The sequence below is a fragment of the Drosophila biarmipes genome, chromosome 3R, assembly GCF_025231255.1.
Source record: "Drosophila biarmipes strain raj3 chromosome 3R, RU_DBia_V1.1, whole genome shotgun sequence".
In the NCBI taxonomy this organism is placed as follows: domain Eukaryota; kingdom Metazoa; phylum Arthropoda; class Insecta; order Diptera; family Drosophilidae; genus Drosophila; species Drosophila biarmipes.
In genome coordinates, this window is record NC_066616.1 from 22,932,241 (window position 1) to 22,949,079 (window position 16,839).

The following is a 16,839-nucleotide window of genomic DNA, read 5'->3' on the forward strand; positions in this document are numbered from 1 at the left end:
TCACTTCGTTTGCCAATGCAATCAACAGCAGCCAAGACGGGAGGTTTTTAGGCGGGGAAGCCCCGCTTTTCACTTACACCGCCTCAAGTGCTGCAAATCTACTTAGAAGACCGACTTGGTCCGCTTGTAGTTGCTCTGTCTAACCAGCCTGCCCTCTCTGTCTGGCCCTTTAAGCCCCTCTCTTTCTAGTTCTCTTAACCTTACGTAATTAACCCGCCTTCCCCAGGGTTTTATTGCTTCGTGCTTAATGCTCTATAGTTATATTAAATCAACAGACTTGGCACTTAAATCCTTTTGAAATTAAAACCTAATGTAGCGCAATCTAAAATCTAAAGTCTGATTTTCATCTTGGTTTTATTAATTAGTTTAAAAAGATAATAAACAGTTTTTACAGGTTTTTTCTGTGCTTTGATAAGATTTAAGATTTAAGTTGTTATAAAGTAAATACGTTAAAATCACAAATAAATAAGCTTTCAATTTCTAAAATAGTTTTTTATTTTGCTTATTCTTAACAATTGTTTCTTATGATACAAAAAAAAAAAATACTTACCTACTTTTCTTTTGACTCATTACCAACATTTCAAAATTATAATAATATTTTATGGGGTAATCGTTTAAATCCACTACCAAATCCACCACTTAATTATTTTATTTATCTTATCCTTGTAATTGGCTTAAAGATTTATTTGTGTTTTTATCCGAAAGAGTAATCTTTTTTCGGTCTTGACTAATTTAATTTATGCCATTGCTTGTTTTTATTGCGTTTGATCCACTTTACGCTAGGATTTTAGTTTAATTTCTTGCAGTTTCTTTTCAGCTGTGTTTTTCGGCCCTTTTTCCAGCGCACCTTGTTTTTTTTCTTTTCCGTTTCTTTTTTTTTGGCTAGAGAAGTTAGCTGTTCGCTTTCGCTTTTCTCTAATTTCTTTTGCGCTATTTTTCAAAACCTTGTTTTTTCCTTATGCTCCAGCTGCTGCTGTTTCTGCCGCTTTTCCTGCTGCTTTTCCTCCTTGGCGCCCGCTCTAAGTGAAAAAGTAAACAGAAATCCATTAGCTTGGCAATCATTGACGGCGTCGCCAGCGGCACCGCATCTATTCAGCCCATCCCCAACCCCAACCCCATTTCCAGCCCCATCTCCTCCAGAGGTCAGTTTGGTTTGGGTTGGGGGGATTTTATAAATTGCTGCCATCAAGGCATTTGTTCCACTTTTCCTTCACTTTTATTTCCATTTGCAGCCAGCGACGACAATTTCTCCAACTAAACTTAAATAAATAACACAAGCAGCTAACTAGGGGGCGGAGTGTGTAGGTAGGTATATCCCTTAATCGATGTCGATTTTATAGCCCAAATCGATGGAGGCCCTTATGTGCTCCTTCAGGTTGATGTAGCCATTGCGCAGGGACTCCTGGGTAAGGAACTCCTTGACCTTGCTCTCGCTCTCGCAGAAGACCAGGTTGTCCGTGTGATCGATGAGGCGTTGCAAGTGCTCCGGAAACCGGAAGAGGATCAGCAGAGTGGAACTGGAGGCATCAGCCTGCCGGCACAGATCACTCGATAGCTTCGATATACCCTGGGCAGCCGTATAGTCCATGCCATTGATCCTTTGGCCATCGATCACCACCGTAATCTTAAAGTCCGCCCGGGTGCAGGCCTTGAGCACTCGCTCCCTCAGATAATTGATGGCCGGAAAGTAGATCCCGTTGCCCGGCGTCACCCGGATGTACTGCATCTCCTCCAGCTGCTCAATCTTCACCCGGATCTCGGGACGTGCCCACAGAAACAGCAGGTGCAGGGCCGTCACCACGATGCTCACGAACAGGCCCACCTCCACGCCGAAGAGCACGCACACGCAGAAGCACAGCAGCCAGGTGGCAAAGTCGCGCTTCGAGTCGCGCCACAATCGCATCGGCAGCTTGAAGTCCAGCAGCGTGAATATCGAGCATATCAGGATGGCCGCCAACGTCGCTTCCGGGATGTAGTTGAAGTACGGGCTCAGGTAGCTCAGGGCCAGGAGCACGATAATGCCTACACAGGGAGAAAAAATCACGAAAATCAGTATGTACATCTTTAAACACAACCCTCTTTTAAAACTAAATTTATCATGTAAAATATTAGATATTGTCATCATAAATTCAAAGTGGCATCCAAAATCTTTATCAGGATAGGATTACCCAAGTTATGAAAATTAGAAGTACAGCTTTCGGTTCCAATACTGAAACTTATTGGAATTACCTAAACATGGAAATGGGCTAAAATTTCGACCATCGCTAACAGGAAATATTTGAACGTAGATTTTTAGAAAATTCTATCACAAATTCATAGAGGCATCCCACGTCTAAATCGGGATACAATTATGGAAGTTATGGAAATTCGAAGTGCTATTTTGGGTTCGGATACTGAAACCCATTGGACTTAGTTAAAAATTTAACATGGAAATGGGCTAAAATTTCGACCATCGCTATAAGGGAATATTTGAATGTAGATTTTTAGAAAATTGCACCACAAATTCATAGAGGCATCCCACGTCTGGATCGGGATAAAATTATAGAAGTTATGGAAATTCGAAGTGCTGTTTTGGGTCCGTATACTGAAACCCATTGGACTTAATTAAAAATTTAACATGGAAATGGGCGAAAATTTTGACCATCGCTAAAAGGAAATATTTAAACGTAGATTGATAGAAGATTCCACCACAAATTCATAGAGGCATCCCACGTCTGGATCGGGATAAAATTATAGAAGTTATGGAAATTCAGAGATCAATTTTGGGTTCGGATACTGAAACCCACTGGATTTGGTTAAAAATTTTACATGGAAATGGGCTAAAATTTCGACCATCGCTAAAAGGGAATACTTAAATGTAGATTTTTAGAAAATTGCACCACAAATTCATAGAGGCATCCCACGTCTGGATCGGGATAAAATTATAGAAGTTATGGAAATTCGAAGTGCTGTTTTGGGTCCGTATACTGAAACCCATTGGACTTAATTAAAAATTTAACATGGAAATGGGCGAAAATTTTGACCATCGCTAAAAGGAAATATTTAAACGTAGATTGATAGAAGATTCCACCACAAATTCATAGAGGCATCCCACGTCTGGATCGGGATAAAATTATAGAAGTTATGGAAATTCAGAGATCAATTTTGGGTTCGGATACTGAAACCCACTGGATTTGGTTAAAAATTTTACATGGAAATGGGCTAAAATTTCGACCATCGCTAAAAGGGAATACTTGAATGTAGATTTTTAGAAAATTGCACCACAAATTCATAGAGGCATCCCACGTCTGGATCGGGATAAAATTATAGAAGTTATGGAAATTCGAAGTGCTGTTTTGGGTTCGGATACTGAAACCCATCTGGATTTATCTAAAAATCGAACATGGAAAAGGGCCAAAATTTCGACCATCGCCAAAAGGAAATATTGGAATGTAAGGTTTAAGAAAATAACACTGCAAACTTAGAGAGATATACCTCGTCTTAATTGATATAAAACTACCCGGGTTAGAGAATTTAGAAAAACATGAAAATGTGTTAAAAATTTGATTCTCATTTAAAAGTAGACTTTAGACCCTAACGATTTTTAATAGGTAAATAAATATCGAAGGTAATTGATTGCTTTCCTCAGTCTATGAAACAGTGTTGAGTTCGGGCATTGTGCCTTTACACTCCGCTGGACTCACCCAGATACAGATTGGCCATTGGAGTCCTGAGGCCACAGGCTGTGCTGATGGCGTAACGGGTAAAGGCTCCTGATGAAGGCATTGCCTGGACGCAGGATCCGAACATATTGCACAAGCCTACGGTGAGGAGCTCCTGGTTCGTATCCACCAATCCCTTGGGAGCTGGAAGTAAAGTAAATGTTGAATAAATATTTATTTTTCTCTCCTCTTAATACGCACTTAATTTTCCAATCGATATGTTCGTCAGTATACCCACAATTGGAATTACTATAATACCCATGTTCAGTTCTTTCAAAATCTCCCAGAAACTGTAGCTACGCTCGGGGGTGACAATACTAAAATTGGGCACTGTAAAATTGGGCAGAGAGGCCAGGGCATTCTTGCTGAGAGCATATGGAACTTGTCCACTTTTGTGAATCCAAATATAGGAGACAATGGCTGCAATGAGTACAATCAAAGTATTCCTTGAGGTGGACAAATACCGACAGCATATCCTTAAAAGTTTGCTTCGCTTTTCATTACTAGCCACACGCTCCAATAACTGCAGGGGAAATACTATGAATTTTAGAAATAAATAAATTATTATATCACTTAATCTCACCTCCAATAAAAGCAGAAAAACAATGGCACAAATTCCAACCGTCAGATCTGCCATGTTGGACTCTTCAATGCGGGAGCTCAGCATTCCAACCGAATTTAGAAGACCTGCCACCAAGTACTTTATGCCCAGCAGTACTTTGAGCTGGGATTCTATTACCAGGATGGCAGTTGCCGAAGAAAAGGCTTTAATCACGGGCATGGAAATAAACTCAAATATAAACCCTAGAAAAATCAAATATAATACAATAAAAAATTAAATATTTTAGTACATATGCAAAATGATTAACTCAATAATTTGTTGGTTAAAATGAATCTAGGTTTTTAAAATAAATAAAAAAGTTTAAGTGGTCTACAAAAGACTGGAAGTTAATTCGAAATACAAATTTAGGAAGTTTAAGAAGCTCAATGACACCTGTCTTTATTTGCCTTATCCAGCCACCCCCTCGATTTTTCCGGATCTATTGTAGTTCCGTATAGAAATCCACAAGCCGAGTCTCATCCGAAGAAGTGTTAATTGAGACAAATAGTGCTAATCACGGACAGACCGCATAACAGTTATCGTGCAGCACACTCAATTAGGTGCTTAAGCGAGCTTTAAAGCGGATCTATTTCAATTCAATTGGACCAAGTTCACGGGGGAAGTAACACATGTCGCACTTAAGTCAATTTAGCAGTGAGATCACACGTAATCCAGCTGATACTTAGACGCCACGCTATTAGGGAAAATTTTAAACAAAATATATTTAAATTACAAAATCAAATGTATTATAATATAACTCATTTTTTTAAAATAAAGAATATAAAGAGTAAAATAACCTTTAAAACTCAGTGTCAAACAGATTTTCTGGCAATTTCTTCATATTACTTGCAATTTATGAGTTTCACCAGAACGTTAAGTTTTTTTTACAGTGTATGGCTTAGACTCACCCATTCGCATGGTGCCCATAATGATCTGCACAATTCCGCTGAGAAAGGTGAGCAGGAAGGCGAACTCGATGGGTCGTCCCACGGTGAACTGGACACTGACCAGGGCCACCAGGCTGGTGGGTCCGATGATGACCTTGTCGATGGAGCCGAAGATCAGATAGATCAGGGGCCCAATAAACGCCGAGCACAGGCCATATCGGGCTGGCAGACCTGCCAGGAGGGCGCAGGCCATACTCTCGGGTATGATCGTGAGGCCCAGGGTAATACCGGCTATGAAGTCGTCGATTCCCCATTCGGTGGTGTAGAGTGGCAGCCACTGGAAAACCGGGATGTGGCGATGGAGGTGGCGCTTCCATCTGCTAGTCCCTGGAGCCTTTCCGGCTTCACTGGCGGGTTTACTTATGGCACCTGGTAAAAGAGCCCGCGCCGTGGCGTTTTCCAGGGCCTCGGCTTCTGTTTCCAGTTGCGGATACATCGCTAGTTAGGATCGGTGTTGGGATTTCTTAGCTAATCGCACGTCTGTGCGCCACAAATCGCAACTGTCGAATGATAGCACCGGCCGAGATCATCCCACTGATAATGATCTCGAGATCGTATCGCAGATTGTAGACTGTAGATTGCTATGCCGACTCGTGTTTGCCTTACACATCAGAGCCTCAATTGGCATTGTGGCGCGGCGCTTGGGTTCTCGTGCCGCGCTCGACTTATCACTCGCTATCTCCGCTCTGGATGGGTGTGTATTTGGGCTGTAAAAAAATATATCTAGTTCAAACCCCCTTGTTTGATTGTTCATTTTGACGGCATCTCAATTATCTCGGACCTGTTAATTGGATAATATCTTCATTAGACGCTGGAAAAATGTGCCAAAAGACTGCTCAGTCGCCGTGTAACAATTGACGACATCGCGAAGTTTGTTAACACTTGGTTTATTTAGAAGACCAGTGGGTTAAGGAGTTGAATATTATGTAAATACTTAGAAAGGATTATCAGGATTTTTTTTTCGGAATTCATTTTTGTCTAAATAACTTCCGCGAATAGTCATTAGCCCATATAAGTCTGATGACACCATTAAGAGACCTCTAGACACTTTTTAAACAAATCACAATAAGTAAATATTTATTTGTGAAAAAAGTGCTAAGAAGCATAACAATTGACGATATCGCCAAGATGTTAGCACGTGAATTATTTATTTACCTATAGAGTTAAGGAAACCTGTATGACGAAAGCGTTGCATATAGGTAGGTTAAGCAAAAAGTGATAATGAATAAATGTGGCGAGTCGCAGGTTAAATTATATTATATTATGGTAGGTAGGTATTAAACGCAGAATATATTTAACACTTATTAATTTCTTAGTGAAAATACATGTTGGCTTGTTGCGGATTTAGAGTTTATATATTTAAGGAGAGGTTAGGAAGTATCCCTTGAGATTTTTCCCCATTTCGTTGCAGCATCCCATTAACTTTTATCTAGCAAACTTTCCCCTTAATTCCGCATATAATTATTTATTCTTGCAAATTATTTTTACTTCGCACCCGAAATGTTTGTTTCATCGCATTTGCCACACATGGCGTATGATTCATATTTGCTTTCCGTGACTTTCCCTTTTAATGTTATCACTTAGGTTTCACTCTCCTTCCATTTCTGTTTGTCTAGATGTTGAGTTATGCAAATGTAAAAAGGCAAACTTTTCCGGAAAGTGAAGTGGGAAAAATTGTTGTATGCAAATTTTTTTATCAAAAGCGCCAAACGGCACCAACAAATGGCAAAGCAAATAAAAACCCACATCATTTTAATGTAAATGAAAATTAAAAAGTTTGATTGTCTTGGGCTTACGTTTTCTATTCCAGAGAATAGAGAAAAATAAGTCGACAAAAACATTTAAACATTTATTTGCTTAAATTTAGCGGCTTTTATCGACTGCAAAGGAGATTATTCCTGTGATAAATGAAAAACCGCAAAAGTGCTTCTGCTAAAAATAAAATCATTTTAAAAAAAGTCTGTAAGGTTATTATAAAACCAATCTGAACAAATCTGTTTTTAATCAGAACCGGCCATTTGTGCGGTGCGTGTCGGAAATATTTAAATAAATGGTCGTCGAGCCAGCACTCATTCGCCATTTGGGCTCACGATTTGTTATGCAAACGATTGAAAAAGGATACTTTATGTATGCGAACAATTAGTGCTAAATGCGTTTGGCACAAACAACTGTGCGAAATGTTTTGAACTTATGGGAGGGTCGACTTTTGCTGGTTGAATTGCAGCCATTGCACAGAATCAATTAAATCCAAATGCGAGGGGGTAAGAAAAAACAGCGAATCAGTAACTCAAAACAGACAGGCGGCCTAACTAATCGAATGTTGTGGCAAGTGCCAGACACAAGGGGCTTTTGCCATCCCAAATTGATTGGTGTACAATGACTTCTGGTATGGGCATTGACCTTTCAGGCTTTTAGATGTATTATACTATAATAGAACAACGAAAACCCTTAAAGGATATGTAATTAAAGGCAGGGAAACATAAAGGTATATTTATTTGCATTGCCTTGACTGAAACTCGAAATGGTTCCTGGCAAGCCAATGGCAAATGTACTCACGTACTTGCAAAGGCAAGAATGGCTATTACAGCCAGACCAGCGAGAACTTTATAAAATTATGCACTTAAAGTTATTATTTGAGGCGATTATTGCACTTGCAGCGGTGCCAGCAGAAGTGCAACAATGCACGATTGCACATTCAACGAGGAGTCCATATTTAAATGAAATTTTAAGTGCCCTGGCTGGTCTACAACGTACACGAAACCATCAAGTGCCAGCAGCTGTGTTCTCCATCCCAGATCCCCCAACCAACCAAGTCTCACCATCCCCGGACAACGCCGAGCAACTTGATTATTATTTCCGAGCACACTTCGTTGTGGCATTATTATAATGACTGTTGCAGCAAAATTCACAACGCACCTGACTCGAATACAATGTTTCCACTGCCAGCAGCCAGGAGACGATGAGTTGGCTGCTCAAAGTGTCCTGCCAGCTGTTGGCAGGCGTCCATTAGGCAAAGCCAGAAGGGAGATAAACAAACATCGGACGGAGAGCAGAAAACAGCAGACAGGACAGTCGGTGAGGTCCTCAGACAGTCTGAGCCGACATCAGTGTCAGAAGGCTTTCGCCCTGGCCTAATGAAATTTATAAGCCCCAAATGCATTTCCGGTAAGGTATGCCTTGGCCTTAACATACTACTAGCTACAAAGTAGCGGAACGATTTTTAATCAATAATTAATTTGTTCAATAATAACAACATTGGATTGGAGGCTAAAGGTATTATGTTCGTACAACAAATGTTTAATTTTGTATTCCATAATTTCTCCTTTTCTAGGAAAAGGATTTTTATTTTTATATTGCAAATATATTTATATATTAATTATTCAACTTTGTTTAAGCCACAATTTTTTAATAACCAAATTAAAACCAAAAAACAATCATTAAAGACGAATTGCCATGCCAAGCAACCAAATAAACAATGTGAAAAGAAAAATAAAAATCAAATTACAATGAGTAGCAAGAAAGTAAATATCCAATCTCCTCCGCTGCAAATATAATTAAAATTTTATCACGTTACGGCGAACACCTGGCGGGGCAAATAAATAGGCGCGGGCCAAATGCGAAAAAAGCGAGGGGAATCATAAAAATGAAATTCAAAACTCGGAATTAAACGAAATTTTATTATTAAGTGCAGGCACATACATAAACATGTATAAATTTTTATTGGGGCTGCGACGTGTGCGCGTCTCAAGTGCCAGCCTGTAATAATCCCGAGCAAATATTACGCATACGCAACGTGTGCGCCTCCCAAGTTTGCAGGGGAGTGTTTGGCTCTTTGGCTGTTTGTGCAGCAGCATAAATATTATGGCCCCCACACGTAGCTGCCCTTCGAGGACTCGAAGTGGGCCAGGACGCCTTTGATTTTTAGTTAGCGCGCCGAGGCCTCGTCGATTTTTGCCAATTTTGACAGCAACTCAGGCATTGTCGTCGCCGCATTATATCCGCCACCTGCCACGCCCAGCGCCTATTTTCCACCGCCCACCGTCGGGCGGCGGGAATATTGAAAATTGCTCCGTGTCTCCGGGAGCTGGTGGTGTGTTGTTGGAGCAAACGTGCCATGGATTTCAAATGAAACGTGGCGGAGCAGTTAGAGTGAGTCAGAAAAATACTCATACGCCGCGTGAGCCTCGCACATTTTTACGTCTCCTATTTGTGCACTGAGAAAAGGGTAAATCAGGAATTTAATTGAATTTGTTATGAAAAAAACCTCCTGAACCAAATGAGTTAAATAAGGAGTTTATTAATAGCTCTGATAAGATGAACCAGATCCAAAATTTTCCATTCCATATTTCTCATCGATCACAAAACACTTATTTTCTTTCAAAAAAAAAAAAAAAATATATATATATATATATATAAATATATTTTTTTTAAACCAAAGTTGGGAGGAGCCTTTAATTTTTTTCAGTGTATTTTCCTGTTTGAGTTTGGGTGCGTTTGCAACTCCGTTAGGCGTAATTTTAATGGCTCAAACACGCTGCACACACACACTAACTCACACACAAGCACATAGAAAGTTGTGGCACGGAAATCAAAGTGTACTTTAAGGGGGCTTCGAGGGTTTTCGTAGGGTTTTCGGGGGTTTTTCGGGGCATTCCCATGTAGGTGTTGTACCGGAAATTTAATTGTGTGCGTGCTGGCGCAGTCAAATTTGCTCGTCCTCCGTTCGCCCGAGCTCCGGCTTTTTTGCTTTGTTTGTAAACAGGTGTAAAAATAAAAACTAAGGCACTCCCAGGCCATTATTGTGTTTGCGTTTTGTGTTATATTTTGCGTTTATTTTTATGATCATGTCGCTCGTTACGAATAATGCCTGTGCCAACACACACCGGCCCACCCACAAAGCGAAAGGTGTTGGAGGCAGGCGGCCATCCGCCGTGGATTTGCAGCAATTTGCGCCAACACCCGCTCTTTCTATATCCTATTTCCCATATCCCACAGCCCATACCCATTGCTCCTGCTCCAACTGTAATTGGCCTTTAAAATAATGCCCTGGGATGGGTTGAAGTTAAATTTTCTCGGAGAACGTTCGTCAGGCTATCGTTTTCTTTTACTGTTCGAGCTTTGCGGCTTGAAGGAGTGGGGTAACCAACTTAATTAATTGCTTTAATTGCAGATGAGACGAGCTGTCAAAAGGGGATTCACACGTTCGCCGTTTGAGCAAGCGGAGTGTGATGGCAGGATTTAGGAGTAGGTTAATGTCTGCCAGAAGTTCAGCTAAGTTGGGTTACTCGTGGGTGTATTACTTTAAAATATTAACCACTTAATGTTCAATATAATTAAATTAAATAATATCTCTCTAGATATACCCCCTATCATGGAATATTAATTTCATAATTATAAACAACATTGGCTCATCTTTAATTCCTCTTGCTCATATCTTGAGCTCCATCAGTAGTCATCAAGGCCTGATGAATATGTAATCCGTAAGACACTTTCTCTGGAACTGTAATTATCTTATGCATTAGCCCAAAGTCAACTAAAGACAAAACACAGTTCCATTACACAAAGGCCCAAGTTCATGCGGCATAAATTAGGCACAAATGTAAATTGTCCAGGGGCGGCGTGCCAAAGGGACAGAGGTATTAGGAATTTTATTCCCTTATCACTATAATTATTTATGATTAATGGCTGGTTTTTAATGAATCAGTATTGATGTATTGACTATTGACAAATATTTATAAATAATTTCGGGTCGAGTTTCTTATCATGCAAGTTTTATTATGACCACAAACATATCAGACTTTGGTATTTTTTTTACGACAATCATTTAAAATTAGTTAGTTTCTATTTAAAGCACACGAACAAAAGTAAAGGTGTAGATAACCTACTTTCTCTACGGGCATCTCTTGTGTACACCCCTTTTATGTTACGACTCTGCAGTTGTCCATGAATATTTATGGATGGTCGAGTATTAATGCCCAGGCACACAAGTATCTCATAGATGGCAATTCGCTCTGGCCTACAACTGTTAATTGAATGTAAATGACTGAGGACCTCCATTCAATTACCCCCACCTGTGGCACCGCATAAACATACACATATCTATGTATACTCGCATATTGAGAAGTATTATCAGCTGCCTGCTGGAAATCAAATCATGTTTTTGTTGCCGAGTTTTGGGAAACCTATGCAAATGCGGGAACGCTTTGGCGAAAGGCCAGAGATCAGCATAAATTAGGGTTTTCTAGATGAGACAGTGAAAGAATTTTGGTTACCATTTGGTGTTAAAAATTGTTCGAGTACTAAGATGGTTCAAGAAGTGTCAATAAGCTAATATTTAATTATTTAGTATGCGTTTTACTTTTGATAAAACCAGAGAGATTCATAGAAGATAGATCATGAATGATTTAACTGCATATAAACATAGGGAATTATTGATATTAAGTTTTAGTTATTTGTTTAGTTCTTTTACTATGAAAAACATCTAATTTTTTAGGGACTTTTAAAGTTTTTCTCAGTGCGCCTGAGTAGCTCAGGAGCAGCGACACTTGAGTGACGATTGCCACTGTGAAATACTTGAGACTCGAGTGCCACAAACTTGGCTAAGATTTCAATTTATATGATAACAGCAAAGTCCTTAGCCCCCTCAGCAATTACACTAGAACAAGTTGAACGAATGTCTAAGCAAATTCTCCCTTTCCTTCTCAGAACTCCTCATAAAAACTGTCGTCCTACGCCATTTGGCAAATTCGCAAGCCAGCCACACCTTGGCAGAGATTGGAATCTGTTGCGAAAACTGAATTGACTGACATGTCAACGGCATGCGGTGGGTCGCAAAGTCGATGGCCTGCAGTGACTGGGAAATTAATTAATAGTTTTGTCTGCTCCAGCTCCGCCCACTCCACAAGCCACCCACACTCCCCCGAATTCTGTGTGTCTGTGTGGTTCTTGGCTTTCGGTTTTCTAAGCACTTTGAGGATATTGCAGGACGATTGCTATTAGCATTGATTGGAGGCGCCCTTTGTTTGTCTGCCATTTGACCAGGAGCTCTGGCCCCGGACTTTGTTGCGGTTGACTTTGGCCTGGGTTTGGCTCTGAGCCGAGTTGAGTACGGCTTCTTGGGTGATTAGCTGCTCGAGAGTGTATAATTATTGTCTGGTTGTTTGCCCGGGAATGTCATGAATACCTCTGCAGGGCTAGGTGCAAGAATGTCATGCCTTATTCAGGGGTATCTCAGGCAGTGCTGGTTAAATATGGAGATAGCTTGGCAGTTATGCAGGGTGAGTAAAGTTGTAGTAAGATTTCCTCGTTTTCTTGGGGACTAAATGCTGATTTCTCAATGTCATGTTAGCTGTTGTTGTTCTGGGGACAATAACTGACAAACTGCGGATTTCCCAATCTCATGTTAACTTTTATAGCTCTTACTGAAAGGTATTGGTTAAAGGAAATGTAAATTTTGCAAAATTAACTTCACAATGAGAAAACGACTTTGTCTTGCCAAGCAAGTCAAGTTCATGTTAACTTTCTCTGACAGGTAAACTAACCCTTAACATGACATAGAATAGAAAACATAAAAAGTTAACTATGGTGGCTACCTATTATGTTCTATTAGAGCTGGTCCTAAAATTTGGTTAATCCTTCATGCAGATTTCCAGATACCTTGGACCTCCTTTTGGCAAAGCTTCATTTGTGTTATTCTTGGCAACAGATTTTACCGCTACTTAATCGATGTAAACTTGATTTCAAGAACAACAACGAACCCTGCAAACAATGAGTAGATTGTAAGCAAACAATGTAACCAAATTGTGCCAACAAATAAACATAAACAAAGCCTGGAGGAGAAGGGCCAGGAGCCGCGGGTCAAGCGCAGCAACAAAAGAAGTCGCAGGAGCGGGATCAGGAGCGGGAAGTCCTTCGACTGGGTGGTCGAGTGGGCCGTGGGTGGGGGTGGTGGTGTAAATGCCAGAGCTGAGAGTGTTCAGTGATTTAGTGGCCTTGTGTTTACATTCGTGTGGGTTTGTTTGCATCAGGATCGGGATGTGTGTGTGGGCGGGCTGATTGGGTTGAAGCTGAATAAATAAACAAGAAATCAGCAACAGCCAGCCAGAAGCTCGATAAGTGTGTAAGAGGCAGCCGCTGCCGGGGATTTTGTATCTGCTTTGAGACTTGGCCAGGACTTTAAGTGTTTTCTTTTCAGCAGCGGGGTGGTAAACAAATCACGGCATCGAGTATGTGCGTTAACTGAGTTGTCTTCTCCCGCTGTTCCCACTGGCTTTTCCCTCTTTTTTTTGACAATTAAGTGTCTGCTGGGGTTTGGTGTTTTTCTTTCTGTAGCTTGACAACTTTTCTATCGTCTGACCAAGTGCTAAGTTCGAGAGGGAATTATTTGGGTATGAATAGATTGAGTGACCCTCGAAGAAGATGTCTTCGTGTATTCACATTTCCATAACCTAGCTTCTTATGCAATGGGATATTAACTTTTTTATTATCAAAGCCTGTTTAAGATATATTGATTGATAGGGGAAATTGTGTAATATATTATTTATGAAATCCTGCATTACAGGCCAGACGTTCTTATCCATCTAGGCAAAACATATTTATCAACTTTTTTATAAACGATTGTTTTGGCTAATTACACATGCCCTGTCTGCTGATTTGTTTATACCTAGGTCAAGGTATTTATACCTGTCTGATTTAATTTTACGTGCAAAACTTGAGGTATATTTCCAAGGGCAATGTCGTAGAATGTGTCAATATAATTGTATTCTAATCTTTTTGACTCAGACACTGACATAATTGACGCTATCAGAAAGAACAAATATTTATCGGTCCTACATGCTCATCCTTTTTTATGGTTATTACCAACCAATGGTTGGTACTACTACCATTATCGCATAATGATAAACCCATTGAAATCCCACCAATCGGCGATTTCACAAGTGCCCTTAAACCAGAGTAATTAGCTAACCGAAAACGGTGAAGTGATTTGTCAATCAACTAATCAGTGGCAAAACGTATCGAATATTTCGCCTGTGAACACGCGGCCATTGATTGATTTATGAGTTGCTTGTTAAGATATTAGCAAGGGGAAAAAAAGAGCAAATATACCACTGGATGTTGGTGGTGGCACAGTCATATATTTTGTTATCGTCTGCGTTTATCTTATCACGCATGCCGTCGAACAAGTTGCCAGCAAATTAAAGCACTGATTGCACCAGAGTATTGAGACACCTGATTTTGTCTCTACACCTTTATCGAGTTGTGTTCTTTTCAGTGGGCCTTTTCTTTCTCACAGACCCTCACCCACTTCGGTTTACTTTTATTGACATCGTTTTGCCTTGGCTCGTTTAAAGACAACTAAAAACTAAATAAAGAGAATGACGCAATAACTTAGGCAAGTGTTTTGGTTTGGTTGGGTTATTTATCGTTTTTATGGTGGATGGTGTTGGCTAGTCAAAGCAGTGGGTTACAGCTCCTTCTCTAGGCCTTCAACATCAGCAGGGCAAGGGCCAGGAAGCCAGAAATCAGGGTCAGGGGCGCGGTCTGTCCGGCAGAGCTGGCTCGACAACTGAAAGATTGAGATGGTTTTAAAGAAATAATTTAATACAACTATCTCTTTAGCGATGATGAAACTTACTCCAACTGCGTGACATTGCCAAAGGTGTTGTTCTGGAAGTTGGAGAACTTTGTGGAGGCATCATTGTTAGCAATTTTGATGCCCTCAGGCGTGTAGGAAGATCGGCCCAGAATAAATCCAGCGCTCTTCGAAACATTGTTGGGATCGTAGCTGCATCCAATCAGGTAGGTGGAGTTCACGTAGTCCAGCAGCTTCACGAAGACCGTCTCATTCTTCTGGCCATTGATAAAGGACACATTGTATCCGGTCACCTGGTTCGCCACCAGGGTGATGTTCGCAGTTTCATAGACGTCCACCAGAGTGGAGACGTTGCTGCTCGAATGACTCACATTCACCAGCAGGTTGTTGTAGTTCCAGAAGGCCAAGTTTAGGGTGATGCAGGACACATTCGAGGCGGGATTGCGGGCCAACTCGAGCCACTTGCCAGCGAACTGGAAATTATAAATACAAATTAATGTTGCAGCTATAACTGGGTTTGCCTATTCAAAATGTTCTTTAATATTCCCATCAAGAATATTTTATAATATTACGTTTTTTAACGATACATATTTGTTATGATAAATATTGTAACCAGACACACAGTCGACGGGTATTTTTTTAAAGAAACAGTTTGCTTTTCCATTTATCCTGGCTATTGGTATTAGCATAATATATAGACGGTTTTTCAACTCCAATTTAGTTAAGATTCTAAAGTGATTTTTATTTCATTTTCTCCTATAATTTTAATATTTGTTCATGATCCTTATTCGAGGGATAGGCTCATAGTACTATGATGATTTCATCACTCACATCCGTGTTGTTGAAGCTAATACCGGTTGCAGAGGAACAGGAACTTGGGGAACTTTGGCCCAACACCGTCGAGAAGCAGGCCGCGATGGCCAGGCAGATAATCACACTTTTGCACATGATGTCACTGATTGTTTAGTAGCTTGTATCGGCTTTTTACAGACTCTATTATGTTCCGGTTCTGCGATCGGTTCGCTGCGAGTGCGTCGTTCAACTGAACTGGCTCCCCATCCGCAACTGGCTTTTATAGGGCGGTATCTTTTTCCCGTATTTTCGCAGCCATTATCGATGCCTGCACTTGTGGAGGCGCCTGGCTCTGGCACCGATTTACGTACATCTGACGTCTGTTATCGCCCCGTGGAGTGACTAATCCCCTGGGACTCTAGCACGCACCTAGAATTGTCATTGCTTTCCGCTCGTCTTCATGCTTATTTCGAAAAACTCCCCTGCACATTGCTCAATAAGGTGTCTTACCTGCAAAGCCCTTTGACATGGTTTTCCGGGAAATGATTCTCCTGACCAGAAATAGAGTGCACTAACACTGTTATCGCTAGCAATCCTAGCACTGAAACCCAGTAGTCATTTAATTGGTCTTGATGACCGAATTTAATCGCGCTGCAAACAACTGTTTTGATTTCAGAAAAGATAGGATAATATTATAAGTGACTTTCGTTTGCAATGTTTTTTATTGTGAAGATACCATATACTCGTACGTAGATTATTATATGAACTTTGCATATTAGCAATATGATAAAAATAATTTCTGTTTCATTTTGATTACACACCATTGATTTATTCATTACAAGACTAGAACAATCTGAGCTTTATAAGTTACGCCACAATTTATTTAAGTATTTTCTTGCTAAGTTTTTTTTATAAAGAATTTTAAAAGTTAGATAATTTTTATGATTTTTCAATATTATGTTTTTCAATTTAAAAAATAATATTTTTGTTTTGAGACTGGGAAATTCTATGCTTTTTAGATATCATACACCTTTTTTTTGGTTTTATCGAACTTCTCTTTTCGTTTGAAAGCTGTTGTACCATTTCCCATTACTCATTTCTTACACTCCACAATGATATAAACAACGTAACTTTTCTTATCACTTCCCGTTGATACCAGAACAAGTATTAAATTAATTGTAGTCTTCCACGCCAAAATTTATCTGT

General features: G+C 40.1%; 2 protein-coding genes across 2 annotated transcripts; both read right to left on the minus strand.

Moving 5' to 3' along the window:
* Positions 1 to 330: 330 nt before the first annotated feature.
* On the minus strand, positions 331 to 5,741 carry LOC108026434 (sodium-independent sulfate anion transporter). Its single transcript, XM_017097370.2, has 5 exons — positions 5,211 to 5,741; positions 4,285 to 4,505; positions 3,903 to 4,224; positions 3,684 to 3,845; positions 331 to 2,022 (listed from the first exon to the last, which is right to left on the minus strand). The coding sequence occupies exons 1-5, from the start codon at positions 5,683 to 5,685 to the stop codon at positions 1,319 to 1,321; spliced, it is 1,884 nt and encodes a 627-aa protein (XP_016952859.1). The 5' UTR covers positions 5,686 to 5,741; the 3' UTR covers positions 331 to 1,318.
* An 8,622-nt stretch (positions 5,742 to 14,363) lies between these two features.
* Positions 14,364 to 15,888, minus strand: LOC108026460 (uncharacterized). The gene is made up of 3 exons (XM_017097400.3): positions 15,673 to 15,888; positions 14,884 to 15,314; positions 14,364 to 14,814 (listed from the first exon to the last, which is right to left on the minus strand). The coding sequence occupies exons 1-3, from the start codon at positions 15,787 to 15,789 to the stop codon at positions 14,727 to 14,729; spliced, it is 636 nt and encodes a 211-aa protein (XP_016952889.1). The 5' UTR covers positions 15,790 to 15,888; the 3' UTR covers positions 14,364 to 14,726.
* Between the last annotated feature and the right edge of the window lie 951 nt (positions 15,889 to 16,839).